Raw genomic sequence first — 16,121 nt, 5'->3', positions numbered from 1 at the left:
ACGGGTGTCTGCCAGTGTATGTGTGTATCTGTGTTCTTGTGTCCGTGCATGTGTATTGGAGTGTGTGTGTGTGTGTATATATATGGATTCCTGTGCACGTGTGTGTGCACATTGCCAGCTGGCAGAATGTAGGCCATGTTGGCACTGCTCTGTCTCATCATGTATGAACAACACTGGAATGACCAAAACACTCATTCGAACAACACTCTGCTTAACATCCAACATCCATCTTTCTTCGTCTCCCTCTCCCTCTAGGTCTCTTCCTTTTTTCATCTGTCTATTCATGCTTTCCTCTATCCTTCACGCTCGTTCTCATTCCATTCTTTCAGTTACATGCACATCTTTCTCATTTGTGGTTTCTCTCTTTTCCCCCCTCGTCTTTTATTCATCTCCATCTCATTATGTGTTTTGCTAGACTTCAGCATACATCTCTTATGTAACCCAGCAGTATGTCAGAATGGTTTTGACTAAACAAACAGTTGACTAAACAAACAGTTGACTAAACAAACAGTAGCCCTATTAACCCATTAAGACCTGATGCCGATTCTACAAATGCCTTCTATATCAATATAGTTCCCAAACTTTTTCGTGACAATTACCTGCCAAATTGATATATGTATGGCCACGGACCCCCATCTGAAAATGTGTTATGCCAGGTACCCCTAGAAGAGAAGATTTGTTACAAAATTCAAAATTATTCAAAGATTTTTCAAATAGATATACAAGCTCGCAGCACGGCACGAAGTGACATGCTGTGAGCTTGTATATTAGCTATTTTTGAGAACCACTCTAAATTGTAAGAGTTGCTACGTATGTTGCTATGTAGCTAAAATCTAAAATGACACAGATGCTTTGCCGTTTTTTGGGGTTAAAAGACCACAATGTGCAGTCTATATAGCATGTCATTCGAAAGATCTGTAAGGACTGTTGGCAGAGTTCGATTTGCTGGCGGGATGGGGTTCAAATCCATGCCTCTTTTTTTGATATCCCCCCTCTGGCCATTCATTTTCATGGCCGGTGGAGATATGTTTTGTCCCTGCCTCTTGTCAGACTGAATTAAATACATTGCATTTGACATAAAACAATTGTGTTGTTAACCATATTAACTGTGACAATTTGTCAAAATTAGTACATATCCTATATCAAAATTGGCTAATGGGAGGGCAGACGGTAGGGCGGGTGGACCACGTCATCATGCTCATGTCACTATGACTCATATAACCATATAAGGAGTTCCCAATGCAGCTACGCCCAAATATGGAGTGTGTTGGCTTACCTCAATGTGTTGTCATGGCATCATGCAAACAAATCAGTCAGCTCCATATACATATACAGTAACTGATATATGGGCATGCCCATATATGGGCATACACTGATGACATCAGGGATCTCCATATATGGTCATAACATGGACAAGGACTGACAGATTCAGAGATCTCCATATATGGATACACCCATATATGGGCATATAGTGATGACATCAGGGATCTCCATATATGGGCATATCGGTCGGATCGGTGGTACGATGTAGGTGTGAGGGCCTCTAGTGTTTAAGAAAATAGTAAAAATAGCAGATCTACAAGCTCACACAGCGTCACATTGATACGTTGTGAGCTTGTAGATTGTCTATTCTCGCTATATATGTCATGCAAAGTATATAAGGCTTAAGTGGTTAAGAACATGTCTCCCCCTCTGTTGTTTTTTTTTTTACAAATTGAACCCTGGCCCTGTGTCGAGTGCTTAGTGGGAAGTTGTTGGATCGGCGGTTGTCCTGAACTACCACACGGCAATGGATCTCCATATAAGGAGAGTGTGCGAGCCTGCATGTGAGTGTGTCCCGTCAGACCGATGTCAGGACTATGACATCATATGACATTAGTGATCTCCATATATGGGCATAAAAGGGTTGTGTTGTGTGTGATGTCATGCCAGCGCTCTGATCAGTCTATATATAAGGTATCTTCAGATGTTAACCAAATAGAGAGATAGACTTGTAATTTGTTAAAAGTATTGTTTTTGCGCTGTGTCAAGATGCTGGATTTCTTCACCATCTTCAGCATGGGTGGTGTGGTGTTGTGGTCTTTTCAGGGAGCCGGGGTGAAGGAATCCTTCACTGGGCCCGTCAACGCTTTGATCCGCTCTGTGATCCTTCAGGAGCGCACTGGGAACAATTCCTTCACCCATCAGTCTTTGAGTCTTAGATACAAATTGGATAATGAATTTGAGTTGGTTTTTGTGGTGGGTTTTCAACAAATCCTGATGCTGACCTACGTTGATAAGTTAGTAGATGATGTTCACCTTCGCTTCCGGGATCGTTATAAGAATGAGCTAGAGCAGAACGGAGACTTGAAATTTCTCAACCACAGCTTTGAGTTCAATAATGACTTCAAGACGTTTCTTGAAGAGGCAGAGAGCAGCAAAGCTCGAGTCACTGTCTCTATGCGGACTTTCAAAAATTCCCCCAAGTCCCAGAAAACTGTTAAGTCAATGATCAAGACGACGGGTGGGGACAAAGGCATGGAGGACCAGTGTGTATTAAAAAAGAAGAATGCCAAGAAAGAGTCTCCTGCAGCTGAGCCATTCAAAGAGAAGAATGCCAAGAAAGAGTCTCCTGCAGCTGAGCCATTCAATGAGGAACAAGTCAAGAGCTCCACTGCCAGCCAAAAGGTGGTTGAGAACGGCAATCACAACTTAACCCCGGATGAGATTATTCAGAAGAATAGGGAACAATTCATCCTCAAGCACAAGAGGGGACCTGTTGAGAAACCTGTCGAGAAACCCAGTAAGACCCCAAAACACCAGAAGCCTAAGGAAAAGCAAAGGTGGGCTTGGGAGATGTCTGGCAAGAGCGCCAAAGACCTGGACTACAGCCCCAGAAATGGAGATGACACCCGTAAGGATGCTGACCAGGGCAGCGACTCACAAACTGACCTGGGGATTCAGCTAAGCTCCATGAAGGGAGAGCTGCAGTCCGTGGAGTGCGAGTCCAGCGAGGAAGAGATGGAGGAAGAAGAGGTGGAGCGAGAGAGAGTTGTGGTCACTGAAAAAAGCACGAAAGCCCCCCCAAAAAGGGGTGGTTTTGGTGGCATGTTTAGAATGCTGAAGGGTCTGGTGGGCTCCAAGTGCCTCACCCAGGAGGACATGGAGCCAATGCTGGAAAAGATGAGGGAACACCTCATCACTAAGAATGTAGCTGCCGACATTGCCTCCCAGCTCTGTGACTCTGTTGCCAGGAAACTTGTGGGCAAACCCATGGGCACATTCACCACCGTGGCCTCAACAGTGAAGCAGTCCCTGTACGACTCTCTGGTGCAGATTCTGCAGCCCAAGCGGAGGGTGGACATGCTGAGAGACGTCCAAGAGGCCCGCAGTCAGAGACGCCCCTATGTCATAACCTTCTGTGGCGTCAACGGGGTCGGCAAGTCCACCAACCTGGCCAAGATCGCCTTCTGGCTGATTGAAAACCATTTCACTGTTCTAATCGCGGCCTGTGACACGTTCCGTTCCGGGGCCGTGGAGCAGCTCCGGACTCACCAGCGACATCTGAACTCTAAGCGCCCCCCCGAGCAGCATGGTGGGCAGCCAGTTGTGCAGCTGTACGAGAAAGGCTACGGGAAGGATCCGGCGAAAATCGCTATGGATGCCATTGCCTATGCCCGTAACCAGGCCTTCGACGTGGTGCTGGTGGACACCGCAGGGCGCATGCAGGACAACACCCCCATGATGACGGCCCTGGCTAAGCTTGTTGCCGTCAACACGCCTGACCTGGTACTATTCGTGGGGGAGGCTCTGGTGGGCAACGAGGCTGTCAATCAGCTGGTGAAGTTTAATCAGGCTCTGGCCGACCACTCCGCGTCTGCCGAGCCCCGCCTCATCGACGGAATTGTTCTCACAAAGTTTGACACCATTGATGACAAGGTTGGTGCTGCCATTTCCATGACCTACAGCACTGGCCAGCCTATTGTATTTGTGGGCACAGGACAGACCTATAATGACCTGCGCACTCTCGACGCGCGCTCTGTCGTCAATCTCCTGATGAAGGCTTGAGTGGCTGCATGTTTCTGTTCATTCATTCTTGTGATAAAAACCAACACTGCAAGATATCCGTTCTGGCCCTACTAGTTTTCTCCAGGTTTCCTCCTTCCATATTGCACCAAACAAACTCAAGTCACGCAGGTTCTTATTCTCATAGTAGGTGAGAATACTAGGATTCAGGGATTGAGTTCCTTGGCTTGCTGGCAGTGTGAATAAGAAATGTGACGCTGATTGGTGTTGTGGTTTGCGAGAGTAGCCAAGAACACACAGACATAAACAGACAAAACAATCTTACCCTGCCTTCGGCCTGGCGGAGATAATGAAACTTCACACTTTGTGCATATTTTGCACAGGTACTGTAAGCTATCACCAGTATTACTCCATCGAACAGATTGTCATTTGTTGTTTTCACAATCTTTTTTTCCCCAGCAATTCATTATACACAATTACTGAATAAAATCCCAAGCTACGGGGGCTAGCTCTGTCATTCATCTTTCATCCATCTCAAATTTACTTCAGAGCTTAATAGATCAGTGGATCCATAGTATTGATCTTACAATCCAAATTAACAGTTGGTGATTAACTGCAGTCATCTAAAAAAACAAAAACAAGACAATGTCTAATAACATCATACATTCCATGTGGATCTTGGACTTCATGTGGCCAGCCTGTGATGTTAGTCACATATGATGTATGAGATACGACTCCAAATATGGGCCAGTTTCCACCCAGTTCACGATGACCTTCCATTCATAATACAATTAAAGTTTGAAGAAATGTGTCTAGTGGTCTAGTGCGCTAATTGGTGGAGTGGTTTGTGTGATTAGCTCCAGACAGTCAAACGAGACAAACAAAGCCTCTTGTATACTGCTTACCTCCTACTTTCGTACGACAGTGTTTAGTGGCGAACATAGCCAACAATTATACAAGCTCACAACACATCGCCTAGGACGCAAGCTCATAATGCATCGCATCATCAAAATAGCAGAACTATAAGCGTACAACGTTTGAGCTTGTAGTTCTGCTATTTTTGGACGGCGTATATAGCATTGGGTGGGTGGGTGATAGTTGACATTCAGATGAATGACTTGGGAAGGAAGTGTGTGTGAATTTTTGTTTGGAATAATTTAATTTGATAATCGAAGTGTAGAAAATCAAGATGATGGCAATTGTAAAAGAACTAGACATTCGGGCCGCCCAATTTCCCATATAGGGCATGCTGATATAACTATTCATTGTGAGTGGGCAATATGGCAAAAATATATCACAATGTTTTTGAGGCAGAATCACGATCCACAATTGTATCACAATTTATTTTTCACGTTGATTTTTAGGATTATTATTATTTTATAATGATAATAATCCTAGAAATCAACGTGAAAATTATTATTTTGGGGGTCCCCAGATGATTATCTTTATGTACATCATTGTTTTCTCACTCAACAGTAAACAAACCAACAACATACAGGGTATCTGCATATTTCTAAAGTTACAATTTAAGGATACCAAATCCTTTTTAATACCAAACTGGCCGAATTGTCAAATACTACGTAAGTAAGAGGCAAACATTGTGAAAATAGCCGATCTACAAGCTCGGCTATTTTCACAATATTTTTCTGTGGAACCGAGTCAAACTAAATGTAATGCCTACAATTCCATGTGCTTGTCAGGGTGGGGGGTCCCCAGTTCAAATATTATGATTAATTTGGGGGGTCGTGGCTTGAAAAGTTTGGGAAACCTTGACTTATGCAACTGACAAGGTTTGACTTACATCAAATCAAAACGCACATGCATGTAACACTGCATATCATAGTTATATTCTAAATATAGTGTAAATCAGGGGTAGGCAATTGAGATAAGCCTAGGGCCAATATCACTCCCAGACATTCCATCGCGGGCCGGGCCTCCCCGCGAACATGCACGCGCGCGCAGCACAACACGCGCCCGCGCGCGAACGCAAAATTTTTCGGGTCTAATTCGGGTCTAACTCGGTCTAATTCGGGTCTAATTTGGGTCTAATTCGGTTCTGTTTGACCAATATAAATCAACATTTTTTCCGGTTTAAATATCAGCACAGGCGATTTTTCTGGTTTTTTTTTTTTTTTCTCCATTTTCCTCTAATCTAGCTATAAAATGTTATAAATCCTTTAAAATGCATCGTGTTTATGAGTGCATGATTTCAAAAGTGGGTTCAGGTTCTATGAAATAAGTATTTATAATTATTTTAACATTAATTTTTAATACTTTTTTTATAACACTTTTCAGTAAATCATTCATACTGTATCTTTCTGTATTTGGGTATAATAGATATAATAGCGGCCTATATGTGAGACTATCGGTCTGATACTGTATAAAAATAAAATCCTCCCCCCCCAAAAAAAAAATCAAAAAATATTTTTCTAAAAAAAAAAAGATTTTTTTTTTTTTTTTTTTTTCAAAATTATCTCACGGGCCAGATATTATTTCTGGGGGGCCAATTTTGGCCCGCGGGCCGCCTATTGCCGACCCCTGGTGTAAATCTTTAATATGTGCCAATTACACTTATGTCTCTACTACAAACACTAATACAACAAAACAACATTTAAACACTTATACCATTCAATTCAAATATTCAAACGGTAAAAATATAAAGTGGGCAGGACTTAAAAATATGCAATACAAAATGTATTTTATTTCAGCTGCCCCTGTTATGCACTGTAAGAAACATTTTGTATGGAAGGAAATTAATAAGTAGATAAAATAAACAAATGGTGCACCATAACAGAAAACAATAGTCAGCTAAGACAAAGCACAGAGAAACATCAACGTGATATTCCTTCAGCGCTGATTGTTTCTCATTAGCAGATTCTATTATTTGAAACACATAATGTCTCTGTTAGCCCCTTGGGGACACTGTGGGGTTCAGTGGTGTGCACATAATGATACACATGAATGTACCACTTAATGATCGCATCATCTATGCAAAACTAATCGTATTGTTATCAGCAACAAAATAATGCTGCATTGGCCTTTCTGGCATTTGAGGTGAAAGGCTTTGTGAGAGATGCCAGTCATAAATAAGCTGATGTGGCAGTTTTGTTATTCTAAGATGATTATGTCTTTCTAACGCATAGCGTTAGAAAAGTGTCCTTGGAAGTAACATTGAACTAGCACACTGCTCGAGGAACGCCATTTAATTGCCCAAGTGACCTTGACATTGTTGGTGGACACAGGTGTTGGGTTCAGATTCAAAGTCAGATCTCATACACAAACTGTTGCAACTTCTCTCCAATGTTGTCCTATTTTCTGCTGCTGAACTGTAAATGTAACTTTTATAATTGGTGGTATAACTGTGGGGGGTCCATATGGACGGCCATGGGTGGCCCTAGCTGAGTGGGTAGAGGAAGGTCACTGGTTCACCCAATATATGTGCCGAAGAGAAAGACATTTAACCCATAAAAGCCCCCCCCCTGTGCTCAACAAGACCATGTTGTTGTTTTTTGGACACTATACAACAGGGTTAATTTCGTCTACTAAAACTATGACGAAAGATATTTGTCGACTACCTTTTTTCACTGTCAAAAAACGAAATAAAAACTAAGCCATGATGACTAAAACTAAGACAATATATTGACAATTTCATCAACAAATAAAAACTAGAATCAAATGTTAGGGAAGGACTAGTGGAGAAGAGATCCAGTAGAACTAAGACAAGTCATTTTATTTTGGTTGCGCTCGGGTGTTGCGCTCTGAAAATAGCAGATCTACAAGTTGTGAGCTTGTAGATCGGCTATTTTCAGCATGCAACCAAGTGTAAAATCAGCCATTACGCCGCCATCAAGGCCCGTCAAAATACATTTTTGGTGACAAAATCAACTGTATATTTAGTCTGCTAAAATCCTTAGATGACTAAAACTAAATGAAATTTTATTCAAAAGACTATGACTAAAATTACTAAAACTAAATCAAAATGTGCTGTCAAAATGAACACTGCTATATTAACAACACATCCCCCGCCAACGGCTAATCTCAGAACGTCCATCGTAGTGCCAAGCTTTTTCCTACCTTTTTTGTTTTTTTGATTCCGTCATAGGCCCCGCTAAATCCGTTTAAAATCCGCGTTCATTTGGTTCGACACAAACACGGGACCCGACAGAACAAAACGCTGAAAACCGTGCCGCGATCTGACCAGCCATTTTGGAGAACGAGAGCAAAACGTTACAATGGGGGATGCGGAGAGCAAAACAACAAGCCGAGATAATGGCGTCCAAAGTTGATCGCTAGACAGGAAACGGAGGCGGGACAAAAACCGGAAACAGTATTATTTCGTTTCCGGTCCGCCCCCTTCGAAACCGGAAGTGCAAAAAAAATCCGGAATCTGCACCTGCACGATTTAACATGGGAAAACACCCGCCCCGTAGGACTACGGGATTGGCGGTTAACGGTTGGATTTAACGGCCCGTAGGACTACGGGCTTGGCGGCAATAGTGTTAACAGTGGTATATGGAATTAAGAGATAGGAGGACTTTACATCTCAGGCTGTTCATTCTGTATTGGACTAAAGATGTCTAATGTAATCATATGATGGTGTTGCGTGGAAAAAGTAGAAAGAATACAAATGTTTGAGACTGCAGTGTTTTGGGGCACATGAATGCATACTGTCGCACCTCAAAATTTACATTTGAATGGGCATTATATTTGTGCTGTACTTCTGTTTCCTTCCCTATGACTTGGATGATCACTGTGTTGGGTGGATAAGCCAGTTTTCAGGCCGCGACCCCCCAAAATAATCATATTTGAACTGTGGACCCCCTAAAAATAATCATATTTGAACCCCTCACCCTGACAAGCACTTGGCATTGTAGGAGTTGAGGCATTACATTTAGTTTGACTCAGTTCCACAGATAAATATTGTGAAAATAGCAGATCTACAAGCTCACAACGCCTAGCAACGCAAGGCTTTGTGAGCTTGTAGATCAGCCATTTCAAATGTTTTCCTCTTATATTATTTGACAATTTGGCCAATGTTTGACCAGTTGTTAGTGAAGTTTGTTGAATACTTTGATGCAGTAATGGTCTTTTTTCATTTCCTTGGGGCATTACAGGGGTTGACACCAAAGTCTCAGAAGTCCAGGTCATGTTCTACTTGCCCAAAGGTCATGCACTTGCCCAAAAAGTTCTTACTCTCGTAGAACAAATTAATGTTAAATCCATTCGATAACTGCTGAGTGGCGACAGTCACTTTGAAAAACAGAATGAGTGCATGCTGCTAGTTGTAAAAAGGTAGCATTGTCCTTCATGAATAGCCAATAATATTTAACGAAGACCGAATGCACTTGCCTGTCGGGCAACCTGAAAGCAAAATTCACTTGCCCGAACGTTTTATTTACTTTCCACGGGCAGTCAGGCAACCGTTAGTGTCAACCCCTGTATTACAAAGGTCTTAGAAGTCCTTAAATTGTCACTTTACTATCATGGGGACCCATGGAGACACAGTGGTTGAGAACCACTGTGTTATTGCATGCCTGCACATTTTCTCATTGCACAAAGCATTACAGGGTTTTCCCTTTTATGTCTGTGATTTTCATCAGGGATTAGCTGCATAAAGTAGTACAAGTGTTAGTGTTTTTTGTTCATACTTGCCACGTGACCGTTTTAGGCCATCCTTACGCTCTGGTTTTTATTTTTAGATTCATAACGTGTCAGTGAGGACAAGTGACCCACAGTGACATGTACGTGTGTGTGTGTCTTTAAGCATAGATAATGCGTTCCCCTTCATCCCCTTTATCTTACAATGCGGGTCAGGTGGTTTGTAGAAATAAATGACTCTGTGTCTGGAGCCTGCGCTTAAAAAGTATGTCATATGCATAATGACACATCCTTCTAGTTAACTGTGTGTGTGTGTGTGTGTGTGTGTCATGTTCATTATGAACACGCACACACGCACACACACATGGTTAAATGTTTTGGCAGAAGGACATTTTATTACATTTATGTTTAATTACTGGGTGCATTAAAAAAACACCTCATGCAAATAGGATTATTTTTTGTCGTCAGACTTTCCCAGATGGTGTGCCATGTCTTTTAATCATCAGATTAAACATGTTTGTCATAGTAATATAATTTAGATGTCATGGGCTTTAGTAATTTCTTTACGTCACACTAGACCAGGGTGTCTCCATTTTTTTATGCAACAATCCCATTTTAAGGTGGAAATGTTTTACCGACCCCACACATTTATAGTACAATTTCGAAGTGGAAGTAAAGAATGTCTTAAAATAAAAGCATACATTGTTGGTCTTATATATGATTATTTATTAGAAAATGAAATTAAAGCAGTGATTCCTGCAGATTGGTAAGCCTACCTAATCAATTAAATTAATAAATAATATTGTAGCGCCACCCCAATACACTGCCGCGACTCGCTGCCGATTGGCTTATTTTCTTTGCTTGCACATGCAACAGATAAAATGTACTCAGGGCCCCTCCAGCGGCACTTTACCGGTGTTAATCTAACTCCAAGAGGGCACAAATGGACCCTAATGGGACCCTAACGGACCCATTTGGTTCCGTGCATTTTACCCACCTAGACTAGCAAAACGGCTCTTTTAAGAGCCACCCAGACATAATTAGGCTACTGCTGAATATCATTAATCATGCAGTAAAATCAGTTCAAGGGCTTGTGTTGTGTGTGTGTGCATGGGTCTTTCCCATGTTGCTGGTTCCCTGTGTGGGTTGGAATTGGATGAATCAAGGAGTCAAGTGGCCGTCTTCGACGTCTTTGCATCGGTCGCGACCCCCCCCTCCCTCCCCGTTTCTTTATGTAAAAAATAAATATGCGACCCATAATTTGAGAACCACTGCACTAGATCATTGGTTCTCTCAATGTGGGCTCCGGGGACCCTCAGGGATCCTTGAGGGAGTTCCAAAGGGTCCCCAGTAAAATGTGTTAATAATATAGCATCACAATCAGTTTAACCACTTCAAACCTACGAGGTGTGTAAGAAAGATAACAGGACTGTGGCAACCACGCTCATCATGACTCAGTAACCGCTTATGTCACAGTGTTGCGCAACATCTCATCACTATTCTGCTGTAATATTGTTCACTTCTCTCAATTTCAAATTGAGTCTTTGCTCCATGTGCCACCTCCAGTTGCGTGATGGAGGGTAACAGCAGGGTAATTACACGACAGCCTGGAACAGAAGCACAAAGTGAGAGAAGTGAACAATATCATTGCAGAATAGTGGTGAGGTGTTGCGCAATACATTAACATAAGCGGTTACTCAATTAGCATTGAGTCATGAGCGTGGCTGCCACAGTCCTGTTACTTTTCTTACACGCCTCGTATATACATGCACGCAGTGGTGTAAAGTAACTAAGTACATTTATTTAAGTACTGTACTTAAGTACACTTTTGAGGATTTTTTACTTAACTGGAGCATTTCCCATTTTCAATACTTTTACTTCTACTCCACTACATCTCAGAGGCATTTTTTTTTACTTTTACTCCACTACAATTATTTGACAGCTTTAGTTACTAGTTACTTTGCAGATTTATTATCACAAAATACATACATCAACCACTTCAGCCCTATATATTTTTCGGCCATTTGAAAATAGCCGATCTACAAGCTCACAATGCGTCGCCAATGCGACGCATTGTGAGCTTGTAGATCTGCTATTGTATATATAGCAGATCTTGTAGATCTGCTATAGGAACTTGTGAAATGGGACATTTGCACAATGAGCACCTTACATTTTTCTAACCCTTTAAGTACATTTTGATACCAATACCTTTGTACTTTTACGCAAGTACATTTTGAAAGCCTTACTTTTACTTGAAGCAGAGTTTTCTACACTGCAGTATTGATACTTTAGTTAAGTAAAAAATGTGAGCACTTTTTCCACCACTGCATGCACGGCATGCATACAGACACATCTACGTATCTTTTTGTGATGTTGAAAGCGCTATATTTTGGCTATGTCTGAGATGCCAATGCATCGGGAATTGCTTGTTCTTTACCACTTTGAACCTGGCATCCCTATTTTGGGCTATTTCATTATAGACAGAAACTTTCCAAGATTTGGAAAAATAGCAAGAATAGCACTTCTCCGCAGCTCACAACGTATTTAATTGCATCACGACACGTTGTGAGCTGGTAAATCTGATTTGTCCTCAGGCTTGAGGTGATGTTTGACTCAATCATTTACATTCTCAGCTATGCAATTGTACTACAGCAATCTGCACTGTAAAGTCCTGAAAATCCTTTTTATTTTATTTGTATTATGTCTGTCTGTCTATCGAGGCACTAAGTTGGCAGTTAGACTACGATCTAGGAATGACTGGTGGTATTACTACTGTTTTGTGTCATGTGGATATTTTCTGATGTTAGTACAATTAATTTAGAACAGGTTGTCTGTGACATTGTCTGTGACATTAACCCACTAAGACTGGGAACGCATCTGTGTGTCATTTTAAGATTTATTTGGCTATTAAAAAATAGCAGATATACAAGCTCATGGCGCGGCACTCGGTGCCCCGCCATGAGCTTGTAGATCTGCTATTTTTGAAAAATTGTGAAAATGTGTGCAAATATTTGAATATGTATTTATTAAAGGTGACTCAAATCCTTGCTTCTGGGGATTCTACAAATGCCTTCTAAATCCTAACAGTTTAAAAAAAAATGTTGCTATAATATCAGTGGATTCTCAAACGTTTTCATGTCAAGCACCCCAAAAGATTATATGTATTTGGCCGCGAACCCCCATCTGAAAATATTTTGTTCCAGGGACCCCCCCAGAAGCAAAGATTTGAGTTAAAAATGTTTGCTTTAAAAAATACATATTCAAAGATTTACACACATTTTCACGATTTAAAAAAAATAGCAGATCTACAAGTTCATGAACTATTTTTGAATAGCCAAAGAAATCTAAAATGACAGATATGCGTTCCCGGATTGAATGGGTTAATGGAGTGATTGCATGTGGAGGCAACATGCCGTTTGCACGATGACATTTCAGACAACTTGATGGATGCACTCAACAGGGCGCGGAGCTCCACTTTTTTTATGTCGCGGTATTCTCATTAAATCCCCTGTAACTCGATCAGGGACACTGACATCACACTGCGTTGACAGACAAGAGATATAATGCCTTTGGCAGGACCACCACCCTTAGGACAGGAGGAGGAAATTAAACATGTGTCAATCACTGGTGTCGGGCCTGTCCAAAATCCTAGGTGGCATCATGGGAGAAATGAGTCATCATGGCTGTCAGTGGTGGAAAGTACCCAAGTACATTTACATAAAGTAGTGTACTTTACATGATTTAGTACTTTATACTTGTATACCCCACTACATCTCAGAGGCAAATGTTGTACTCATTTTTTACTCGACTACAGTTATTTTTATTTTTAAGTTACTTGGTAGATTTAGATTATTATTACAACACATACATTAACCACACAATCCCTATTTTATACTTAGGCTATTCAAAATGAGCCGATCTACAAGCTCACAGCGCTTTGCGTCACGATGCATTGTGAGCTTGAAAATCTGCTATTTTGGTACTTTAAGTATATATTGATGCCAATTCTTTTACTAGTCTCCAGTAACATTTTTAATACAGAGTATTTTTACATTGTGGAATTGTTACTTTTACTTAGGTAAAAAGGTTTGAGTACTTTTTCCACCACCACTGGTGGCTTTTCTCCACCCACTGACTCAATTCTCAATTTTTTCTATTCCCTGAATTAGTTTTACCCATGGAGATGGTAATCTCTTTTACAAGGGAGCCCTGGCCAACAAAGCAAACATACAGGGATCATAATATAAAACGCAATAAAAACTCAAAGCAAAACACAAATTACATTAATACCAACGCAAGTAAAAGTGCTGCAGTCCTCAGTTTTTAACATCTGAAGTAAACTTTTAAAATCACCCAAAGGGATTAAAGTGCTCCTCCAGTTTAATGTCTTTCTGGAGCTGATTCCAGGACCGTGGAGCATAAAAACTGTATAAACGCCGTCCCCCCAAATTCTGCGGACAGACGAGGGACGGTAAAAAGTGTCAGGTTCAGGGAAGCGGAGGTTGTATGAATTTATTTTCAAATTAAAAAAGGCAATTTAAATAGCCAGGGAGTAGCCCCAATGATGGCTTTATACATGAAAATGTGCCAATGAAGCCATCTGCGGTCGGATAATTAAGTCAGACCTGCCCTGTCATACAGATGACAGCGGTGTGTAAGGGATTTGACATTTAAAATAAAACATAAAGCTCCTCGGTAGACTGCCTCTGTTGCCTCGAGAGTGGTTGCAGAGGCGTCCATAAAAGAGAGGCATGAATCTGTTTAAATTGTCCTGTTGTGCCACCTTTCAATTGACTTCAGCAAACCCTGCTACTCCTTTGACTTTGTAGGTTGTTTGTGTTCATTACCAAAATGACAAAATGTCTTTGTGGTCAAATGTGTGCTAATATCTAGACCATGTGTTTACAAGTGTATTTGCATGCCCTTGCATGAGTATTGATGTGTGCTTCCTTTGTCTGTGTGTAGTGGCATGAAAAAAGAAGGGTGAAAAAAAGAACATAAATCTGTTTTAATTTAACTTATTTGGTTCCATTTGTACTCTCTGAGTTAAATTAACAATGAGGATTTTACTGTGTGCTTGCATGCATTGTTACTCATTGCTGCTGTGGTTATGACTTTGAGCCTGGGACCAGTGGGTGGTACTGTGACATTATTCCACTCCCTGCAGTTGTCCGTTTGTGTCGACCTCTTTGATGTTTCATCATCCTAATTAATGCTTGATCTACGTACGTGTGCATTGGTTTACTGCTGAAACTGGCAAACAGTGAGAGAGTAAATTGAGAGTAAATTGCAGTGAGAGAGAACATTGCTTTGGCAATGAAAACATATGTTTTCTCTTGCCAATGAAGCCCATTTGAGTAAAATGGTTGAGATAGATGTATCAAATCACACAAACCTCTCCAACATTTCACATGAATCTTATTTGCTTTTTCTGCCTGCTCAGGAGAATACACTCCAATCCCACATGAAGCAGAGAATTCACATCCATTCCTCCTATATAAATAGACTATTTATTTATACACAGCCACTTCGCAATAGGTTGGCTTAAACCTGTTTTTAAAACCCAGTGCTTCCAAAAAGCTGAAATTCTTTCAGCGCTCATATAAGCTGTCTTCCTAAACTACAATGACAACCCCCCCCATACACACACACACACACACATTTTTTTCTCCCCAATTTAGTTGCTGCCAATTCCCCCTATTCTTTCCTATAGTCCATTTCACTGCCAACCCCCACTGTTTGGTCTTGGGCAGGGTGTACTGTAGATACTGTAACTAACATGTTTCGTACGATACACATGGAGACGAAAGCCGCTTCTTTTCACCTGACAGTGAGGAGTTTCACTGGGAGCGCGTCCCTCCCAGTACTCTCTCCCGTGCCGGCTTTCCACCCTCGAACATGTCCAAATGTTTTTTTTGGGGCCACCCAGCTGAGCCGTTGGCACCGTGGAGGAATCAAACCCCAGTCTCGATGGTAGTGGACAGGTACCTTAACCTATTGATACCTTTGATATCAAACCAGGCACTTTACTGAACGTGTCCAGTAATTGTCCATAAGTTAGACAAGAGGCAGCATTTATAACTACTCGACTCATCTTTGTGTCAGTCTTTCAGAATATGCTACACTGCAAATTATTTTATGGGTCCATTTTTACACTCTGTTAATTTAACTATCAGGATTTTAATACTGTGTAATGCCTGTCCTTGACAATGGAGACCCAACAATTATTGTCTCATACGCGATCTCAAAGGTCCATGAAAAGCAGAAGTGGAGGCTGTGTTTAACTCCTCCTTTCTTGGCTTATCCGCTCGATCCCATTAAGTGTTTATTTGTTTGCGAGTGAAAGGAGATGAATAGAGAGGCTGGGTGTCAAGTGAGTGGTGTGGCGAGGTACTTGGGGAGAGCCGAGGGTATTTATCTTCTGACAGGTCTGTGGCAGGACTGGCTGACTTGACTGTGGCAGGCTGCCAACACCTTTAGCCACTTTAACCACTTGAACTCCAGCAAGCCTATTCTGT

The 16,121-nt window shown here is 41.4% G+C and overlaps 2 protein-coding genes across 3 annotated transcripts in view; both read left to right on the top strand.

Annotated features, from left to right (window-relative positions):
• Positions 1–16,121, top strand: part of rgs3a (regulator of G protein signaling 3a) — a 216,347-nt gene that overhangs the window by 24,144 nt on the left and 176,082 nt on the right. The window lies entirely within an intron of this gene.
• LOC311037485 (signal recognition particle receptor subunit alpha-like) lies at positions 2,032–4,047 on the top strand (the record flags this gene model as incomplete). Its single annotated transcript, XM_084046660.1, has 1 exon — positions 2,032–4,047. The coding sequence occupies one exon, from the start codon at positions 2,032–2,034 to the stop codon at positions 4,045–4,047; it is 2,016 nt and encodes a 671-aa protein (XP_083902786.1).

The sequence above is a fragment of the Gymnoscopelus microlampas genome (assembly GCF_963454915.1).
Source record: "Gymnoscopelus microlampas genome assembly, chromosome: 21".
In the NCBI taxonomy this organism is placed as follows: Eukaryota; Metazoa; Chordata; class Actinopteri; order Myctophiformes; family Myctophidae; genus Gymnoscopelus; species Gymnoscopelus microlampas.
Note: the sequence above shows the minus strand (reverse complement) of the source record. Positions and strands in the feature narration are given on the sequence as shown.